Source organism: Pinus tabuliformis, chromosome 6, assembly GCF_031772625.1.
Source record: "Pinus tabuliformis cultivar Carrire ecotype Pingquan chromosome 6, CPIR1, whole genome shotgun sequence".
NCBI classification, from domain to species: Eukaryota; Viridiplantae; Streptophyta; class Pinopsida; order Pinales; family Pinaceae; genus Pinus; species Pinus tabuliformis.
In genome coordinates, this window is record NC_142292.1 from 837,134,957 (window position 1) to 837,155,122 (window position 20,166).

Below are 20,166 nucleotides of genomic sequence, written 5' to 3' on the forward strand. Positions count from 1 at the left end.
TTCTTTTGTTGTGTGTTCATCCTAGTAGTCTCCAATCAATGTCAGCTTATGTTTATCTTCCCTACCAATGTTGTGCTTTTGCAACTTCACTGGGAGTAAGTGTGGAGCATCAGTAATAGGTCCCTTGTGTATATCTCTCTCCCCTTCTGTATCATGGAATGTTACACGTCGTAACCCTTCCAAGTCATCCTCGTCTGGTTCTTTGTCCACCTTCCCACAGGTCGTTGCCTCTGAATATCTTGACTCGTACAAGTATTGTAAGGTTCTCTAGTCTATGCATTTGTCTGAGACCTGGCCTGATGTGAAGAGTATCCATTTGATAGTGTGCAATGCCTCGGTCAGCCTTCTATCACTGTCCCTGAAAGAGAAATTACTAGCGTCCCATCTCCCATCTTCCTCCTTACTTCTTCTTGTACATAGTAGGATTTAGGAAATGTACCCAATATGTGTATGAACCCATGCACCCATAGTTCTTTCGGAACATCCTCTCGATTCTATCTGTCCTTACAACTTTCTAAGTGTTTTCATGGATCAAATTCCCCCTATATTTTGTAACCTCCTGCGGGTATTCACCCGCGCGTTTGAATATCTCCTTCATTTCTCTTTTGATTCTCTCCCAATCTTAGAGGAAGTTGCAGTGGACCCCTCGCCATCATGTCGGGGTTGCTTGGAGTGCAATGTTTAATAATGCTATTCTATGTTCCTCCCTTATAGGTACATAAACCTTTTTGACAAATAAATCTAGTGAGTCTATACCATTGAAGATGGGAAAGTCTCTTACCTCCATTCTGATCCAATTGATGCGACATAATGTAGTGCAGCATCTAGTGTTGACTACATATATGCCTTGCTGCCAGTCATCCCATGTAGCTTATGAACCAACCTCATAGCTCTCGATACTCCTCCACCTAAACAATCCTTTAGCTATTGGGTTTATATAATCTTCTCTCTTACCCACTGTTAATCTATAGAGTTGGTCTAACATCCCTAGTTATTCTATGTCATCTACAGGTTTTATGAATTTGGGCCCCTGATATAGGTCTAGAGGCTGAATGAATCTTACTCCCTCTACTTCAAAGACCATTAGCTTCTTCTTTTGATCTATGATGGCATAATTTTCATAGTCCCAGTTGATACCTGACAATGCCGGGTAAGGATCCTTGTCTCCCATAATATCAATCACTTCGAAATCCGCGTGTGTTTACCCCTGCTACATCTACCTCTACATTCTCCAGTCTGCCTATTGGAAGTATACAATATTTATTGGCCATATGTAACTCGATTGGTGAGAATGTTAGTTGAGTTTTCCCCAGTGTTTCCCACATATTTCTTGGTAGGATGTTGACATCGGAGCTCATATCTAATATAGTGCCTTGATCTAAAATCCTGTAATCTGAGCATCAATTCTGAATTCCTTGCTTGTTCTCTTCTTATTTCACCTTACTCTTCTGGTGTGCCTTTTGGGAAAGTTGGAAAAGATTCCCCCCCTTCAACTTCTTCCTCTAGTATATATTCTCTCAGGCTTCTTCATAGTTGCCCCAACATTTCATCGTCATTGACAATCTGCGGGAATAACCTGAACCGTTCCTCAATCGGTCTGAAAATGGTGGATTTTGGAAGGTCCAAATTCTTGTCTTTATGAGACTCTATCTGCCCTTTTTATAGTCTTGTGCCTTAAGTCAGATTGTCAAAAAAAATTGTTGCCTCTTTTTAGTATTGTCTCTGTTGCTCGGAGATATATGGCCACTTCGGGTAGGCTACTCAGATGATTATCTAACTAGATGCATTCTTTAAAATTTTTAAAGAGTTAACACAATGCTTAAAGGCACAAGGTGGTTTTGAACAGTCTTCTCCATTAACATAACCGAAAGGGGTACAAAATCCTCAAGGCATGATCATTAACAGTAGGAATAACACAAGCAACATAAACTGACACAAACAGGACCATGGAGTCATTCACATTACTCTGCAACACAAGAAGACTCAAACTATCACAAACTTGCTCTGCTAACTAACAACCCTCCTTCGCTCTTTCTTCTGCTTTTTATCCCCTGCCATCCGTCTGGACTACCAATTCTACTTTCCTTTTACTCGGTTGCCTTCATTCTCAGCTGCCTCTGCTCTTCCCTCGCTTGGTTTTCCCTGCTTCTTCCCGCCACCTCTCCGCAATTGCCAGTGATCCTTCAGTTTCTAATCTTCGCTCAGTTGTCAACTCCGCAACTCTAACAATAGTCTCCATCACTTGTCATCAACACCTTTCTCCGTAAAATATCAAAATGAAGACCCCAATAGCTATGGAGACTTCTCAAATATTTACAAAGTGTCATCATATTGATGCTAATCTTGCTAGAAGCAAGAAGAAAAAATGAAAGAGAGTGATAGATAAGAATGCACGGAATTAAGAAAATGAAAACAATAATTTTGGAAAACAAAGGAGGATTTGATGATGCTATAAATGGATTAAACAAAATCACAAGTCTCACAATTGTAATCCCAATTTCAGGTTTTGTGAGGTCTAAAAGTTTTTTTTACAAAAATCCATATCTAAACATAATAAAGAACATAATAGCTTACAAAATTTTACCAAGATAATATATTTTTTAATCTAACAAAGAAAAAATATGCATCATCTTTTTTATGAGCTTGACCAAATTGACATTAGATTAGTGCATTTTTGAGAAATTTATATTCAATTCTTAGTTACATGTTTTGTTCCCATTATCTATTATATTTATGGAAATGCTATAAATTACATACTAAATAATTAAACAACTCATTATCATAATAAAAAAAATAATAATATTAAATATCAAAATTATAACTATAGAAATCAAATATTCTTCATTACATTTCACTAAAATATACCTCACATATTCATGAATTGATTTATAAATACAATTATGTTTTTTTCATATACTATGAATTCATTTATAAATGCAAAAAAAATTATACACTGTTATTATAACACAAAAATTAATAAAAACATACACTCTTATAACAAAAAAGTTTATAAAATTAAAAAACATAACTTTGTTTAAATTTGATTTATATGTTATAAATTTTATCATTTAATAATTTATACTTGAATAAATTTAAAATTTTGTTGAAAAAACTTTGTTTATTCTAATGAAAAATTGTTTGCGACTAAGTGTTCAAGCATTTCCGTACTTGTAATTATTTTGAAATTTATATAATTTTTTTTTTAAGTTATTATATTATTATTTTATAGGTATTTTAATTAATTTTTTTTTGGAATTCATAATATAAGTTTGTTCAAAATGGCAATTTTATTTAATTTTTTGTTGAGAAAACTTTGTTTTTTCTAATGAAAAATAAGTGTTCAAGCATTTCCGTACTTGTAATTATTTTGAAATTTATAGAAATTTTACTTATTATATTATTATATGTATTTTAATTATTTTTTTTGAATTCATAATACAAGTTTTTTCAAAATGACCATTTTATTTATCTAGATTGCAGTGTAGGATTCCGGTTCTAGTTTCTATGAATTTTTTAAATATATATAGCTTGTAGTTTTTTCATATATCCCGGAAAATTACTAGTTCATTGTCGAAAAAATTTATTGTTAACTTTATTTTATGTTAAAAAATTAAAAATATTTTCCATTACATAAATTTTGTTTTTATTTTTTAATTTAGATATTTAAAAATAAATTATACATATGAAAATTTTTCGGCTTTTAAATATTATTTGAAGTTGTTTTAGATCTGTAAAAGATCCTGTGGACTTCAAGAATATGAAGGGTGTTTACATTATCTCATGCTCTTGTGGGACTCCCTACATTGGTGAGACTAGTCACTGGATTAATCAAATAATCATAAGCATGCGGCTGACATCAAGCATGGCAGGACTGGCTCCTCTACTTTGGCGGAGCATGCATATAAATGTAACCATCACATCTGCATTCATCAAGCATGGCAAGACTGGCTCCTCTGCTTTGACGGAGCATGCATATAAATCTAACCATCACATCTGCATTGAGGAGGACCAAGTCGTTGCTAGGGTTAATCATTTCCATCATCGTAAATTGAGGGAGGCCCTAGAAATTGAAAAAAGACCCAATAATTTGAATAGAGATAATGGTTGGAATATTAGTAGAAGTTGGGTCCCTATCATGTCCTCCTAATTTTTTAGGCGTCTTTTCGGGATTTATTTTGTTTGTTTGTTTATCTATGTAGGTATTGGCATCCTTTTTATAGTATTTGTTGTTGATTTATTCTTCATTAGAGTTTATTTTCTCAATCCTTTGTGTTTTTTTATGTATTTTATCATCCTATTCATTCTTAACTCTTTTAGTATTCTTCTTATTTGTTTAATGTGCTGAGCCCCATATTTTAGTGTTGACTCCGTTTTATTTATTGATTATTTTTCTTTGTATATATATATATATATATATATAATTTTTTTATTTATCTATATATTTCTTTTTACTTATGTATATTTTTGTTTTGTTTTATTTATTTTTCCATTAATTGTTTTATTTATCAAATGATCTTGTCTCGATTAGGATCTTCACTGTTTTTTATAATTTTTTACTTCCCAACTGCGACTTTGATATATATATATATATATATATATATATATAATAATATTTGGTTTTAATAAATTAATTTAAATATTATTTTTCAAAAACTAGCCGTTTAATATATTAATGAAATAATATCATTATTTAAATATTATTTTTCAAAAACTAATTGTTTAATATAGCCCTTCCTTAATAATATTTGTTTTTGATATATTAATAAATTAATATTATAATTTAAATATTATTGTTCAAATATAGTCGTTACTTGAAAGTATGTTTCTACATTGCTCTCTATTTAAGCCTATGCCATGGTTTGCCTCTTCATCTAGTATGTATCTTCATTACTCTTTATTTAACCCTATGCCATGGTTTGCATCTTCATTTGGTCCTGATAATAAACCACACGCTTAATTCATTATAAATCACAAAAACTTAAATACAAAAATTATACATAATTTATCATGTACATATTAATGATATAATTCGTGTAACTTGAAACTAACATCGCATTATCAATGTCTATGGTTTTAAACATGGTTACCAAGGTAAGTTTTATGAAAGAATGTGTCACTCGACCAGTCACTGGTTCATTTATTGATTCTCTTCATTATTGCAATAAGATAATGTTGAATTACCAATAAAATTTATATCTTAAATGCTTCCTAAATATGTGAATTGATAGATTTTATAAATATTAAATATCTTCGTTGAAATGTTTTCCTAAAATATGTTGCGTTTTTATCAATGTGTAAAATTTACACTTCAATCAAAATAATTCTATTCCACACATGATAGCAAAGAAAGGTTGTTTGTTAGAGTTTGTTCACACAATAAAATTGCCACAGTCAAATAGCTTAATGGTTATCGAGAATTTTAATTATCTTAAAGTAAACAAAACTTATATCATTTTTATATAAAACTTAAAATTAATAATATTTGTAATCTATATATAGAATTTGAAATTAACAATAATTTCATGTAAGACATGGAACTTAAATCAAAAAAATGTTTTTAAAATTAATAATATTTATGAGCTCTATTTATAGAATTTGAAATGAAAGCATCTCCATGGAAGACTTAAATTGACATCAAACTTGAAATCAACGCTACATTTTCAAGATAAATGACATGAAAGGTACACGACCTCCTTGAAAGCGAAGGCCTCACTTTATTCTTGCTTTTATTGTACTACGCTTCACATAGTGGATATCCATGAGACTCCACTGGCAGCAGAGACACAGTTGAAAAGAAGTGGGAACCTTCAAACTCTCAGAGGCAGCAGAGGGACTGTAGTGGCAGCAAAGTCTTAGTTGAAACAAAGAGAGAACCCTCAAAGTTTCAGAGACAGCAGAGATTTCACTGCATCTTAAAGACTAGAGATAAGCTTGTAAGTTTCGAAAACGAAGGACTGGCGCAGAGGTTTGAGTATGACTGGGGCGTCCTCGGGATGAAGGAGAAGGTGGTCGAAAGCCTCGGAATCATTTCTGAGGCAGGCATCCAGAAAAGCCACCATAATTCCACCAGGAAAACTTTCGCATGGGTTCCCGCGCCATCCCATTCTTGGAGAAGAAAATGAGTGGTCCAGCATCGTCGTTTAAGAAATCCATGTGTCCGAACTCTGACGCCACAAAATGATAAGATGGGCTGGAGCACTCAGTGAAGAATTCACGGTAGCTTCCCCCCTCTGGAGCCCAGGGAGGGATTAAAAGGTTCCAGTTCGGCCCCACGCCCGAACCGATCACTAAGGTCGGGCAGTGAAATCGAAGGAGTGGAGTTATAAGTCAGAATGGGCAGCTTTATAAGTCAAAAGTGATCTACTCTGGCAAATGTAAGAATAAGCATACTTCTTCACATAATCAAACTTGTATTCAATCATTCTGCATGATTTAATGTCTATCATGTTTTAAGATGGAACAACCAAGTAGCTAATATCCAAGCAAATGAAGGAACCCGGTTGGAACAAGGATGCCTCTAGGTCAATGGATGAGAGTCACTTTTCCCTATTCCGTAATGTTAAAAAAATGTGGCACCTAGTAGGACAAGAACATGTGGAAGGGACACATGGGCTCATGCATGAAGGTTTGCAATAGCATGGTCAATAAACAAGGTCATGGGGTTTCATATAGACCTGGTTGAAACTAATGGCGTCAGCAAGGGGAAATTTAATAATGCATTCCAACCATGAATCTAATAAACAAGGTCATGGGGTTTCATATAGACCTGGTTGAAACTAATGGCGTCAGCAAGGGGAAATTTAATAATGCATTCCAACCATGAATCTACCATTTATATATGGTTTGTGTAATGATCCTCACTATTCATTCATATGGGCTTGTGTTTTCCATTGGATAAAGGACATGCTTAGGCAACAATGGAGTGGGGTGATGTGAATTTGTTATCAATGTTGATGGGAGGAAATGGTATGAGGTAGGGGGATGGGGTTATCAATCTATGATCATCTTTTTTGTATTAATCTTAATTTTTGAGGTGAAGTTTAGGTGATGGAAAGTTGGTTAGCTATCAATAATATGGAATAAGTTTTAGCATAAGTCTGGTACCTCTTAAAAGTGGAGTTTAAGAGGAGCGATAGGATATCATTGTTGGTCATAGGTTTGAGCTAACAAGGGAATAAGAATTTTAGATGTTGATATTATATGTATTTGTGCAACTCAAAGCAATGCAAAGTATTGTACTTCATGGCATATATTTTCTTTTGCAAATCGAATTGTTAATCTAGTATATAGGGTGCTTCTATGGATAAATTGTCTGTAATTTATAGTGGATGTTTGGACTCCTCTAGTGTTAGCCCAAAGTACTTAACTAGACCCCTTTCATTGGAGGAAATTTGTTTATCTAATAATGGAAAAATAGGGTATTAAAGGTTCTTATTTCAAAATATATGAACTGTTGAATGTACTTGTTGTGCCTCCCAGTATAGATTTATAATCTAAAATTATTCTTATGGTTTAAAAAAAAAAAAAATTAATACTAAGAATATTTTGTAATTTCAAATATAACATTTTGATGGTTTATATACATTGATAATAACAAAAATTCATAACCATTGAACCACATTTTCTTTGGAGATATTTTAATGTTAAAAATGGGAATATACAACTTTAGACACAATCAAAAATTTTTGTGAAGACTCAGGTAAGAGAGGGTGTGACCTATGTATCCATATGATGCATGAAAACTACATCATAAATATTCACATTTTGAGCCTTCTCAGACCATTTTTAACCATGGGAGTCATGTTCATTCTATATCTCATTATAAAGAAGAAATTGTAATAAATATCGAGGTATGTATTGAAGGGTACTAATTCTAACAACATACCATGCAAGCAATGAAGAGATCCTACTCATGTTACAGGTCTCTAGGAACAAGAAAATCTTGCATGATTCGATCCAATTCTTGTTGTTTATGCTAAGATGTTTATGGTTGGGAGCTTTTTAAGATCCATATAAACATGAAACTAAAAGAAATAATTTATGGAGACTGCTAAATATGTTCTTTTTATTGAGGATATCAGTTATTCATTTTATCTCTCAAACTGTGCAAAATTGCATGAAAGAGTGGGATGTTAGAGCTTAACACTTGATGATAACAAAAATTATGTTACATTCTCACTAGCATTTTGAACAAGCCCACCTAGTTTCAAAAATGTTATCCCGCTCGTTAATGATAGAAAGGATGTGTCTCTTGGATCTCGGGGTAAGGATGAGACAAACTAAAGAGAGCTATGGAGAATTTTCATATATTTACAAAGTGTCATCATATTAATGCTAATGTTGCTAAAAGCAAGAAGAAAAAATGAAAGTGAGTGATAGATAAAGATGAATGGAATTGAGAAAATGAGAAAGATAATTTTGGAAAGCAAAGGAAGATTTGATAATGTTATAAATTGTTTAAACAAAATCACAAGTCTCATAATTGTAATCCCAATTTCCGATTTTGTGAGGTTTAAAAGTTTTTTTTACAAGTCCATATCTAAACATAATAAAGAACATAACAATTTAGGTAATTTTACCAAACTTAATATATTTTTTAATCTAACAAAAAAAACTATCCATCATCTTTATTATGATCTTGACCAAATTAACATAAGATTAACAAATTCCTGAGAAATTTATATTTAATTCTTAATTACATGTTTTGTTCCCATTATCTATTATATTTATGGAAGTACTATAAATTACATACTAAATAATTAAAAAAACTCGTTATTATAATAAAATAATAACCTTATTAATTAATTAATTACATGTTCTGTTCCCATTAGAAATACTATAAATTACATACTAAATAATTAAAAAAACTCATTATTATAATAAAATAATAACCTTATTAAATATCAAAATTATAACGATAAACATCAAATATTCATCATTAGATTTCACTAAAATATACACCACAAGTTTATTTATAAATAAAATTCTGTTTTTTTATATACTTACTATAAATTCATTTATAAATACAACTCTATTGTTTTATATACTACACTTCTAATAAAAAATAATAAAAATAAAAAACATATACTATTGTTTTACCACAAAAATTAATAAAAATAAAAATATAACTTTGTTTAAATTTAATTTATATATTATAAATTTTATTATTTAATAATTTATACTGGAATATATATATATATAACAGTATTTAAGCATTTCCGTACTTACAATTATGTTAAAATTTATATAAATTTTGTTTTTTTAATTATTATATTATTATTTTATAATTGTAAAATTTATATAAATTTTGTTTTTTTAATTATTATATTATTATTTTATAAGATATGTAATTTTTAAAATTTTATTTTTAAAATAATTATATTATTATTTTAAAAATATAATATATATGTATTGTAATCAAAGTTATTTTAATTTAGTCCGAATGGGGTAGCTCAAGTGGCAATGGTCGTGGAAATGAAGTCTCATTGGACCGGAGATCTTGGGTTCGATTCTTGTGCTACCCTCCCCGAAATGGGCTGAATAACGGACATGTAAAAAACTCGAAAATGAGAAGGTCCTACCTAAGCTTAAATATATATATAAGTTTTTTCACAATTGTTATCTTATTTATTTGGTTTTAAGTTTGCCATGAAAAAATAAGAGAGTTTTTAAATAATTTCTTAAAATGTTCATCTTAAACTAAATTATGAGTTTTTAATATATATGATTTGCAAATTATATATATATATATATATTCCCAGCGGAAATAAACCTAACAAGTAAAGATTATGTGTGGAACCAGAAACTCGATTATGAAAGTGTCCTCTTCCGATGTCGATCCTGCTTTGAGACAGGTCATCTAGCCAAAAATTGCCCAAAATCAGAAAAATCCTGGTAAAAAAAGCCACCACAGATCTACTTGGTGGGAAGGAGCACAAAAAGAACACTACACTGTCATCAAAGAAGAATACTCTAGAGAAAACTCTGAATCACAAGAAATTGGGCAAGACAAAAACAACTCTCAAGACAAGCATGGAGAAAGCCCTGCCCAACAACAAAAAAGTGCACTCGACAACCCCTCAATTGTCAACAGTTATCAGGATTCGAATATCGTGCAAAATAAATCTTCATTTAACAGCAAAGCAGATCTCCTAGACCAAACCTCTTCTCCGACTATCTTCAAAAGGACGAACACAATTGATCACGAAGCTAAGACACCGTTGTCTCAAGAACCAGAAGAGAACACAATTGATCGCGAAGGTAAGACACCATTGTCTCAAGAACCAGAAGAGATGAAGGAGATGCAAGATAAAGGAAGTTGGAAGACCGTAGAGAAAAAAAGGAGAGCTACAACACCAATCTCGCCAAGAAAGACGAGGAGCCAGACAATTAAAAATTAAAAATATTATAGGTCCGATAGACCAATTTGGTCTCAGTGGACGGTAACCACTATCATCATCATTATATATATATATATATAATTATATAATTATACATAGTTCATCAAGTATCACAAATTTCACATGTTTGTATAATTTATCATGTACCTTGAAACTAGCATCTCATTATCAATATCTCTGATTTTAAACATGGGTACGAAATGTAAGTTTTATAAAAGAATGTGTGTCACTCGACAGGTCACTGGTTTATTTATTTATTCTTTATTATTGCAATAAGATAATGTTGAGTTACCAATAAAATCTAATCTTAAATGCTTTCTAATGATGTGAAAATTGATAGATTTTATAAATATTATGGTTTATTTATTTATTCTTTATTATTGCAATAAGATAATGTTGAGTTACCAATAAAATCTAATCTTAAATGCTTTCTAATGATGTGAAAATTGATAGATTTTATAAATATTAAAAAACTTCATTGGAATGTTTTCCTAAAATATGTTGCGTTTTTATCAATGTGTAAAATTTACATTTGCAATCAAAATAATTCTATTCCACAAAGAAAGGTTGTTTGTTATAGTTTGTTCCCACAATAAAATTTCAACAATCAAATAACTTAATGGTTATAGAAAATTGTAATTATTTTAAAGTAAATTAATATCATATCAAATTTAAAATTAATGATATTTGTAAGTTTGAAATTAACAATATTTCCATATTAGACTTCAAACTTAAATCAACAAAATATTTTTAAAATTAATAATATTTATAACCTATAAAATTTGAAATAAAATGTATTTCCATTGAAGATTTAAATTGACATCAAACTTAAATCAACGCCACATTTTCGAGATAAATGACATGAAGGTACATGACCTCCTGTAAAGGAAAGGTCTCAATTTATTCTTGCTTTTATTGTACAACACTTCACATGGTGGGTGTCCATGAGACTCCACTGGCAGCAGAGACACAGTTGAAAAGAAGTGGGAACCTTCAAACTTTCAGAGGCAGCAGAGGGACTGTAGTGGCAGCAAAGTCCTAGTTGAAACAAAGAGAGAACCCTCAAAGTTTCAAAGACAGCAGAAAATTTCACTGCATCTTAAAGTCTAGAGATAAGCTTGTAAGTTTTGGAAACAAAGGACTGAGGAGGTTCGAGTATGACTGGGGCGTCCTCGGGATGAAGGAAAAGGTGGTTGAAAGCCTCGGAATCATTTCGGAGGAAGGCATCCAGAAAAGCCACCATAATTCCACCGGAGAACGTTCGCATGGGTTCCCGCGCTACGCCGTTCTTGCAGAAGCCAGTGAGGGGTCCAGCATCGTCGTTTAAGAAATCCATGTGTCCGAACTCTGACGCCACGAAATGATATGATGGGCTGGAGCACTCACTAAAGAATTCACGGTGGCTTACCCCCTCAGGAGCGCAGGGAGGGATTAAAAGGTTCCACTTCGGCCCCAGGCCCGAACCGATCACCAAGGTCGGGCAGTGGAGATCAAAGGAGTGGGGTTTATAAGTCAGAATAGGCGGCTTTGTTTGGTGGCCACGGCCCGTGCCGTCCACTGGATCTATCCCCACCAGGGCCGACAACTTTATTTTTGTATTCTGGGCAGCTAGACGCAGGGCCGAACCGAACGCCACTTTGCCACCGCGGCTGTGCCCCGCGATAGCAACATTCTCCATGTCTGGCCGGACCGTATCGGGCAGATAGTAAGAAAGCCCATCCGGTAGCCAGTTGAAAATGGCCTCCGCGTCTTCTATTTCCGCCTCCGCATTCTCTCCCGTCAAAATGTACATCTGCACATAATAATAATAATAATAATAAATGAATGGAGAGGATCCCCAGTGAATATATATATGTATATGCAGATGCAATGAATGTATAGTATACCTGAGGGGCAACTGTAATGTATCCATGGGAGGCTATATGCTGGAGAAGTTGGGTGTATGAGGAATTGGTGATCATAAAACCGTGGAACAAAAGGAGAACGGGGTACTCTCCACTTTGGGAGGGGAAAGCCAAAAGCAGCGGCTTCGGTGGTGGCGCTGTGGTGGATCCAAGCTTCCTGGTGTCACGTATTTCAACTGGGAACCGCCCTGCTTTAAAAACCATCTCCCATGGCTTCTCCCCCTCCCGCACCATCATTAATTTTATTCTAAAAAAAAATAAAGTCCAAAAACGCTCTCCAACTATTTCTGCAACCTGCAACCTCCAGCAGAACAAAAGAATCTACAAAAACATTGCATACTAGTTAGTGTAAACTGACAACACCATTCATGTCACAAGGAAGATGATGCTAAACAAACAAACGATCAGAGATATGTTGGAAACCTACCTACCTACAGATCATACAGGTTGCTTTGCCTACACTCTTTCTTCGAAAACTTTATTACTCTTCATAGCCGTGACACACTTTAAATAGTGAGCTCCATGTACATTGATTATCAGTAATACAACTATAATTTCAATTATCTTTATTATAGACCTACAAATGTTTTTTTCGTGCAGAGTTGTAACCACTGTATGTGCGTACCTTACACCAATCAACATCTTACACATGTTAGCTTTATCACAACTAAAAGTAAAAACGTCTCATCAAAGGATTATGTTCTTATCACAATTAATAGTAAAATATCTCATCATCACATGTTATGTTTCTAATATAATTAAGAGTATACATAGCTTTTATCATCACATATTTTTATTTAATTAATAGTACAAATAGTTTTTATCATCACATGTTTTTATATATATTAGTGAATTTGTAAAATTATTTTTATTTTTAATATATATATATATGATATGTTTTTATCGCAATTAATACTGAGATATAGTGAAGATCTATTTTCAATTTTAATGGTAAGCACATTATTTTTCTTATTATATATTTACATTTTTTTATTGATTTTTTAATTAATAATGAGATTTAAATAATTTTTAAAATTAGTTTTAATTTTAAATTAAAAAATATTTAAGTAGTTTTGGATAGACGTAGATAGGGCGTTTTGTTAAGACACTCTTTGATGTGAAGTGACTAGTACAATTCTGGTCCTAATAAAGGTGATATTGGATATGATGATGATGTAGTCTTACCAAGCCAAAAGAAAGTCCATGGAGTCTTGGATAGACTAGACACTCTCTTAAAGTACTCCTTGATGTAAAGTTTAGTCATGATAAAAATATGATCCGACCACACTTACAAAAAAAATAGATTGAAAAATAAATATTTGTTTATTCTATATTTTCATTATAATTAATAATAAAAATATTTAAATTGAAAATTAAATATTTATTTATCTTATATTTTAATCATAATTAATAATAAAAATATTTAATGGTAAATTAATGGTACACACTTTTGTCTATAATTTTAGATATATTTTTAAGTAACCAAAAATAAAAAATACATATTCAATCAATTTTTTTAGATAAAAAGTTCAAAAAATTAGTTAAATTTTTTTGGCTAAAATTTAACCAACAACTCATAAGTCAAAATTCTGATGCTATGTTTTGTAATTATAAGTATGGAATTTTACAAATTAAGAATCTATGCAGTAAAGTTGAGGTAAATCTCCATAGTTAAGAATGTTGTTTTAAGGGACCGTGTTTTTATTGATAACATTGCCTAGCCTTTTGAAAATGGCTAGGTCACTCTCATTTTGATCGTTTCAATTTGGTGACTTTTTGTGTATATATATTTAACCTATATAATAATTCTTTCCATAATTAATAATAATGATATTTTACTATAAAATTATAATTTAGTTAGTTTTATGATTTTTTTTTTAATTTTAGTAACTTATCTAAAGTAAGTATTTTGATACTTCTTATGGATTGATGTCAATCTATATTTACCAACCATTCAATTTATATGCTTGTACTGGTAATATACATAAAATTATTTAATATTTCTAATTAATCAACTTATGTGAATTGTTATAACTAACTTCACTTTATAGCCAAATTCTCTTTTATGTGAATCAATATACCTAACCTCACATTATTAGCGTATTATTTTTGTTAATTAATATAAAAAATGTTTTTATCATCACGTCTTCACAATTAATAACACATATGGAAATATTATAAGTTCTCATGGAAATTATAAGTTCTTAGTTAATGAGTTTAAAAATATTTAAGTGTGTTTATTTCAAAATAGAATTTTCACAATTTTAATTTAATTATCATTAATTAGTAGGTGGATGGTAGAGATTTAAACCCACATAATATGCTGAAATATTCTCTGTAGTAATCACATATCAAGGGTTCATATTTATGTTCAAGTTAGTTATTCCATTTTAATTAATTTATCCCAAATTAATTAATTAAATAAAATTTCATAGATCAACATGTGCTACATTGGCCATGTGGTATTGATAAGTCATGGTATTGACCCATGATATTGTAACAAAATCTATTTAAAAGTTAAGAATTTCCATTGTAAAGTTGGGATGAACCTCCATAGTTAGGAATATTGTTACATGTATTTTTAAATGTACATATGTTTAAGTCATATATTGATTCTTTTTCATGCATGACCAAAATAAAAAAATTTCCTTAATGTTGTTGTCATCTTTTGGTAACCAGGATGGTTTGCATATGGTTTCTTGTGATACTCATCCAGTGTCATTTGCTTTAGCACGACCAAATTGGGAATATACAATCTATTTCGGTACGTTAGAAATTTTTTTTCCAGAATTTGCAGCATATCTTGTAATTTCCATTTGTTATTGCTTTTGTTGAATTTCCATATATTGGGATCTTGGTGCTTTGAATTATTAACTGGTTCCACAAAATTTGTACTAATGTTGCTAATAGACATCCCTATCAAAGCATGAGCATCTCTACTTAGATCATTTGTGATTTTGTTTTCCTTTCCTTTTATGTGTTTTATATCAAATTCAAACTCATTGAGAAAAGCTAGCCACCTTATTTGTCTAGCATTTAAATCAGGCTGGCTAAAGACATATTTCAAACTGATGTGATCTGTCACTAAAATATAAAAAAATTCCTAACAAATAATGTCACCACATTTTTAGCGCATGTATCACCGCTGCCAACTCCAAGTCATACACAACATAATTATTTTCATGTGTTTTCAACTTTCTTAACTCATAGGCTATTACTGCATTTTCCTATATCAACACTCCCCCAAGGCCTTCTAAACAAGCATCAGTACAAATAGTGAATTCCTTAGTTGGGTCTGCAATTTTTAATATAAGGGCTACCGACAGAAGTTGTTTTAACTTGTCAAAACTTTCTTTGAATTTGGCTGTCCTCTCAAACTTGTTCCCTTTTTCTGTAATGAAGTAATGGGATAGGTCAATTTTGAAAAAATCCTTTAGGAACCTTTGATAGTATCATGTGTTCCCCATAAATGAACGAACTGCTGGAACATCCTTAGGTGTGGGCCAGTTCATAATAGCCTTAACCTTTCCAAGATCCACCGACAACCCTTCTTTGGAAATGACATGACCCAGATATTGTATTATGTCTTTGTAGAATTTTCATTTGCTTAGTTTTGCATATAACTGATGGTCTTTTAATGTTTGTAACACCAATCTCATATGTTCTTTGTGCTCTGTTTCATTTCTAGAATACACTAAAATGTCATCTATGAATAACAATACAAAATTATCAAGGTATTTGTGAAGTATGTTGTTCATTAAACACATGAAGGTTGTTGGTGCGTTAGTGAGGCTGAAGGGTAACACTACAAACTCATAGTGACCATATTTGGTTCTAAAAGTTGTTTTATGAATATTTTCATATTTTATTCGCAGTTGATGATAATAGGTTCTTAAATCAAATTTTGAAAATATAGTTTCTTCCCTTACTTGATTGAACGGATCATCAATTCGTAGAGTAGCAGATATTTATTCTTGATAGTTAACTTATTCAATTGATAGTACTTGATGCACATTTTGAATGTGCAATCCTTTTTCTTGACAAATAGTATAGGCCCCCTGCTAGGTGAGACATTGGGTTTGATGTATCGTTTTCTTAGCAGTTCCTGTAACTGCATTTTTAGTTCCAATAACTCTAGTATGCTCATTCGGTAAGGAGCTCTAGACATTGGGATGGCACTGGGTAATAAATCGATGGAAAAATCTGTCTCTGCGAGGAGGTAACCTAGGAATCTCCTTTATAAAATCCTCTTGAGATTCCCTAATAACAGGTAGGGCCCCTAAATTTTCCTTTCCAATCTGTTGTTCATTGATCTCCACTTGCACCATGTATATCTAACATCCTTTTCTTGCATTCCTTTTCAGCTCCAAATCTGAAATTTGTCGGACTGATATTGGTTTTGGTTTACCTCTACTTAATCTTATTTTCTTGTCTTGACTAATACAACTCACTGTCTTCTCTAAACAATTTATAACAGCTCCCTGTTGCTCCAACCAGTTCATTCCTATTATTATATCATAGGATCCTAGAGATTAAATGTTTAAATCTACTTCTGTGTGGTATCCATTTAATGCAAGGTGACATTGTCTTATCTGATTGGTTACCTTCCTTTTGGTACCAATAGTGAACTGTACCAACCGTACATTGTGGAATTTTTTAGATTTTAATTTGCATTTTTCCACAATTTGGGGACTGATGTAGCTCAAACTATATTATGGATCAATTAAAATAGAAACAGGTTGGTTTAGAATGGTACCTTCAATCTCAATTACAGTATATTGATACTCACATGTCTATCTTCTAATGTTGCATTGATCCTAGGAATATTTCTAGCAACATCATCCATAGTTGTAACTTCATGAATTGCTTGAATGCTTTGAATAGATCGTGGATTTTGCAGATAATCCCTTAACAAATGTGGTTCACCACAACCCCAACACTTCAATAGTTCTCTTTCCTTACCTTAAATTTTTTTTTACCGTTTAGTTCCATGGGCTTTGACCCCGTGTGGGATTGTGCAAGCTGATTTACATTTCCCTTGACGAATTTCTTCCTCTAATGATCCTCCCCAAAAATACTAAGGTATGAGGGTTTATTTATTTTTATATTCATTGTAGACTTGGTTTTATCCTTACTTTTCCATGGTTTTAAGCATTCACTTCTATTTTTGAACTGTTGGTAGTGCAATTGAGCTTTTGTTACTGCCTCATCCATCGAATTAAGATTTTCAAAATCAATCCTTTCTTTATACGGTGCTGGTAGGGAGTTCAAATATTTGTACTTTTTCTTTCTATTATCTAATATAAAGGACATATCGTAATAAGTTTGTAAATTTCAGTACAAACTCATCCATTGCCAGTTGTCCTAGCCTTAACTCATGCAATTCATTGGCACAATCATCATAGTATCGCTCATTTAGGTATCGAGACTTAAATTGTTTATGGAATTCCTCCCAAGAAATTGTCTTCTCCTTCAACAAATGTATAGTTTTTGCCTCTTCCCACTAGAGAGTAGCTTTGCCCTGTAGTTGGTGGATAGCCAGTCTAGCCTTCAAATTACTCTCATACTCATATACCTAGAAATATTTTATCATGTTAATAACCATGCTTCCGCATCCTCTTCCTTTTCGCCATCAAAAGTAGGGGGTTTAATTTTCCTAAAACATCCTTGTAACTCCATCTTCTTCATTTCCTTTTGGGATTTCAGATATGTTCTATCCAATTCACCCACACTTTTAGACTTGTCTCACTTTGCTTCCACCTTTTTCCTCTTTATCCCTTTTGGTTCCATGCTTTTATGGCTTGACTTTTCTGTTAACTTCCCTATCATCCTTTCCTGGTCCTCGCTAGACTTTTGCAGGTGTTCATTGTTGTTACTGAGATGATCCAACTCTTGTTGCAGGTTTCTGATGACATCCATAAATTGAGAAATTTGTGGGGTACTTCCATTACCCAATTCCACACAAATTTCTTCCCCGACTGTTATGGCTAAAGGAGAATCCTCTATCATTCTATGGCGGTCTACTTCACTTACGTACCTTATAAAAATAATACAATTTCTATCAGTATTCCTATTGAAATGTGATGACTCTTTGCAGGCCCAGTGTTGAAACTAGGCTCTGATACCATTATGTCATGTACCTAGTTTGCCACCATTTTTTTTCCCATAATGTCACATGTTGATTTACTAGAGTTATGTTATTATATTTTTCTTTCCTTAGAACCAATAATAAATGTACAAGTGTACAAGCCTTATATATATATATATATATATATATATTTCACTTCACACAATATTAACCTACCTGTATTTTTTTTAACCATTACCTCGGGAGTATGAGCTACTTGGTTCTATCATAAATTAGATACAAATATATATGTGTGTGTGTGTCATGAATTAACCTTCTATAGAAAGCCTTGACTCTGAAATGGAATGAGTTCAATTATTGAGCTTGACATTTATGTACATTTCACGTTATGGATGACACCACAATAGCACCTAATTCACCCAGGTATACACCTAAATTATTCATGTACGATTATATCTTTTATGATTTATTATGTTGTATTGTCATATTTATGTGTTTTAATATTGGTAATTGTCCCATAATGTTTTGTGTTGATACATGATGGTTTCACTCTCCCCAAGGTAAAATATAATGTGCAAAACCTAAGGTTATGGTCCTTGGGTGCAATAGCAGCATTAAAATGTCATAGGTGAATGATTAAACTTGTTATTCCAATTTGTTTTCCCTATGTATAGTTAAGTTTCGAAACTCAAGGCATTGGTGTTCATTTATGATTCTGGGTTTCGTTTTTCCAATTGTTGTTGGATGCGTTGGCCTTTCCATGTGTTATTCACATGGGTTTTCAATCCTGTGCAATGGAATGACTCAGATTAAGCCCAGAGATTGAACAATAATGAAAATGGCAGAACAAACCCTAACCTTTGTTGGTGCCGACTAGTTTCTCATTTGATGCTTGGCTTGTTCTTCGCACACGTTAGCTCACATTCTATTGTTGTGTATTATGAGAAATATGGCATCTGTAGTACCTCCATGAGCATGGAAACTCTCATTATTCCACCACCATGAGGTATTAACCCTATATTCATGGGTAATGGAATGTTTGAGCTCTCGAACTATGAAAATTTCTAGTTGTTTTCCTTCTGCCTTTTGACTGATACTCTTGTTTCATAACTCACTGGTAATGTTATTTTTTTTCCCTCCAAGCATGGCTATGAACCCTCTAGAGGTGACCCATAATAGAATGACTTAGTGATTTCTTGAATTGTCACCTTGACCCTAGGTGAGTTCGTGGTTTGATGTGATTTTTGTAGTGTTTTACTTGGAAATTTAGGGAATGTTTGTTTTCATTGGGCTCCCCTAACCATCCCTTTCGAAATTGCTACAGGGTTCCTATCGTGTCCCAATTTCCATTATTAACTTTACACTATGCTTACCTTAGGAATTCAAATAAGATGGAATCATTTACCCCCTCCTTTGTTAAATTCATTTATTTTCGACAATTGATTTTATTATGGTTCACTTCCTTTCTTTGTTTTTCCTGAAGTACATATGTTGGTTTCTTCCAATGTTTACTCCACACAACTTTTGACTTATGTGTTTGTTACCCGATTTCTTCCTTGTTACAAGTCGATCTCTACCAAGCCTTCGTTCTCACAGTTTCACATTTGATGGTCTTGAGTGTCACTCCCTGTTTGATTAAACTTCATTTATTTTTTTTGTAATCCTCTCCTTATATGAGTGTTTTAGTAATGTTGGAAGCTACGCCTATCAAAATTGAAATTTAGTTGAGGTTTTTATGTATTTATGATCTCTGAGGGGACCCATACGCTACCTA

The 20,166-nt window shown here is 32.3% G+C and overlaps 1 protein-coding gene across 3 annotated transcripts; it reads right to left on the reverse strand.

Moving 5' to 3' along the window:
• Positions 1 to 11,228: 11,228 nt before the first annotated feature.
• Positions 11,229 to 12,834, reverse strand: LOC149261469 (chlorophyllase-2-like). 3 transcript variants are annotated; one of them, XM_089422306.1, is made up of 3 exons: positions 12,732 to 12,834; positions 12,287 to 12,625; positions 11,229 to 12,192 (listed from the first exon to the last, which is right to left on the reverse strand). In XM_089422306.1, the coding sequence occupies exons 2-3, from the start codon at positions 12,539 to 12,541 to the stop codon at positions 11,500 to 11,502; spliced, it is 948 nt and encodes a 315-aa protein (XP_089278432.1). In that variant the 5' UTR covers positions 12,542 to 12,625; positions 12,732 to 12,834; the 3' UTR covers positions 11,229 to 11,499. The 3 variants fall into 3 exon arrangements, with proteins under 3 accessions (XP_089278432.1, XP_089278435.1, XP_089278429.1); XM_089422309.1 differs by having other exon boundaries at positions 12,736 to 12,823; XM_089422303.1 differs by having other exon boundaries at positions 12,287 to 12,605; positions 12,736 to 12,791.
• Positions 12,835 to 20,166: the final 7,332 nt, after the last annotated feature.

Excerpts from the sequence above, each read along its gene's own strand:
- LOC149261469 (XM_089422303.1), bottom strand. Across the intron at positions 12,193-12,286 it reads ACATTACAGTTGCCCCTCAG|ATGTACATTTTGACGGGAGA; the intron begins GTATACTATACA and ends TATTATGTGCAG.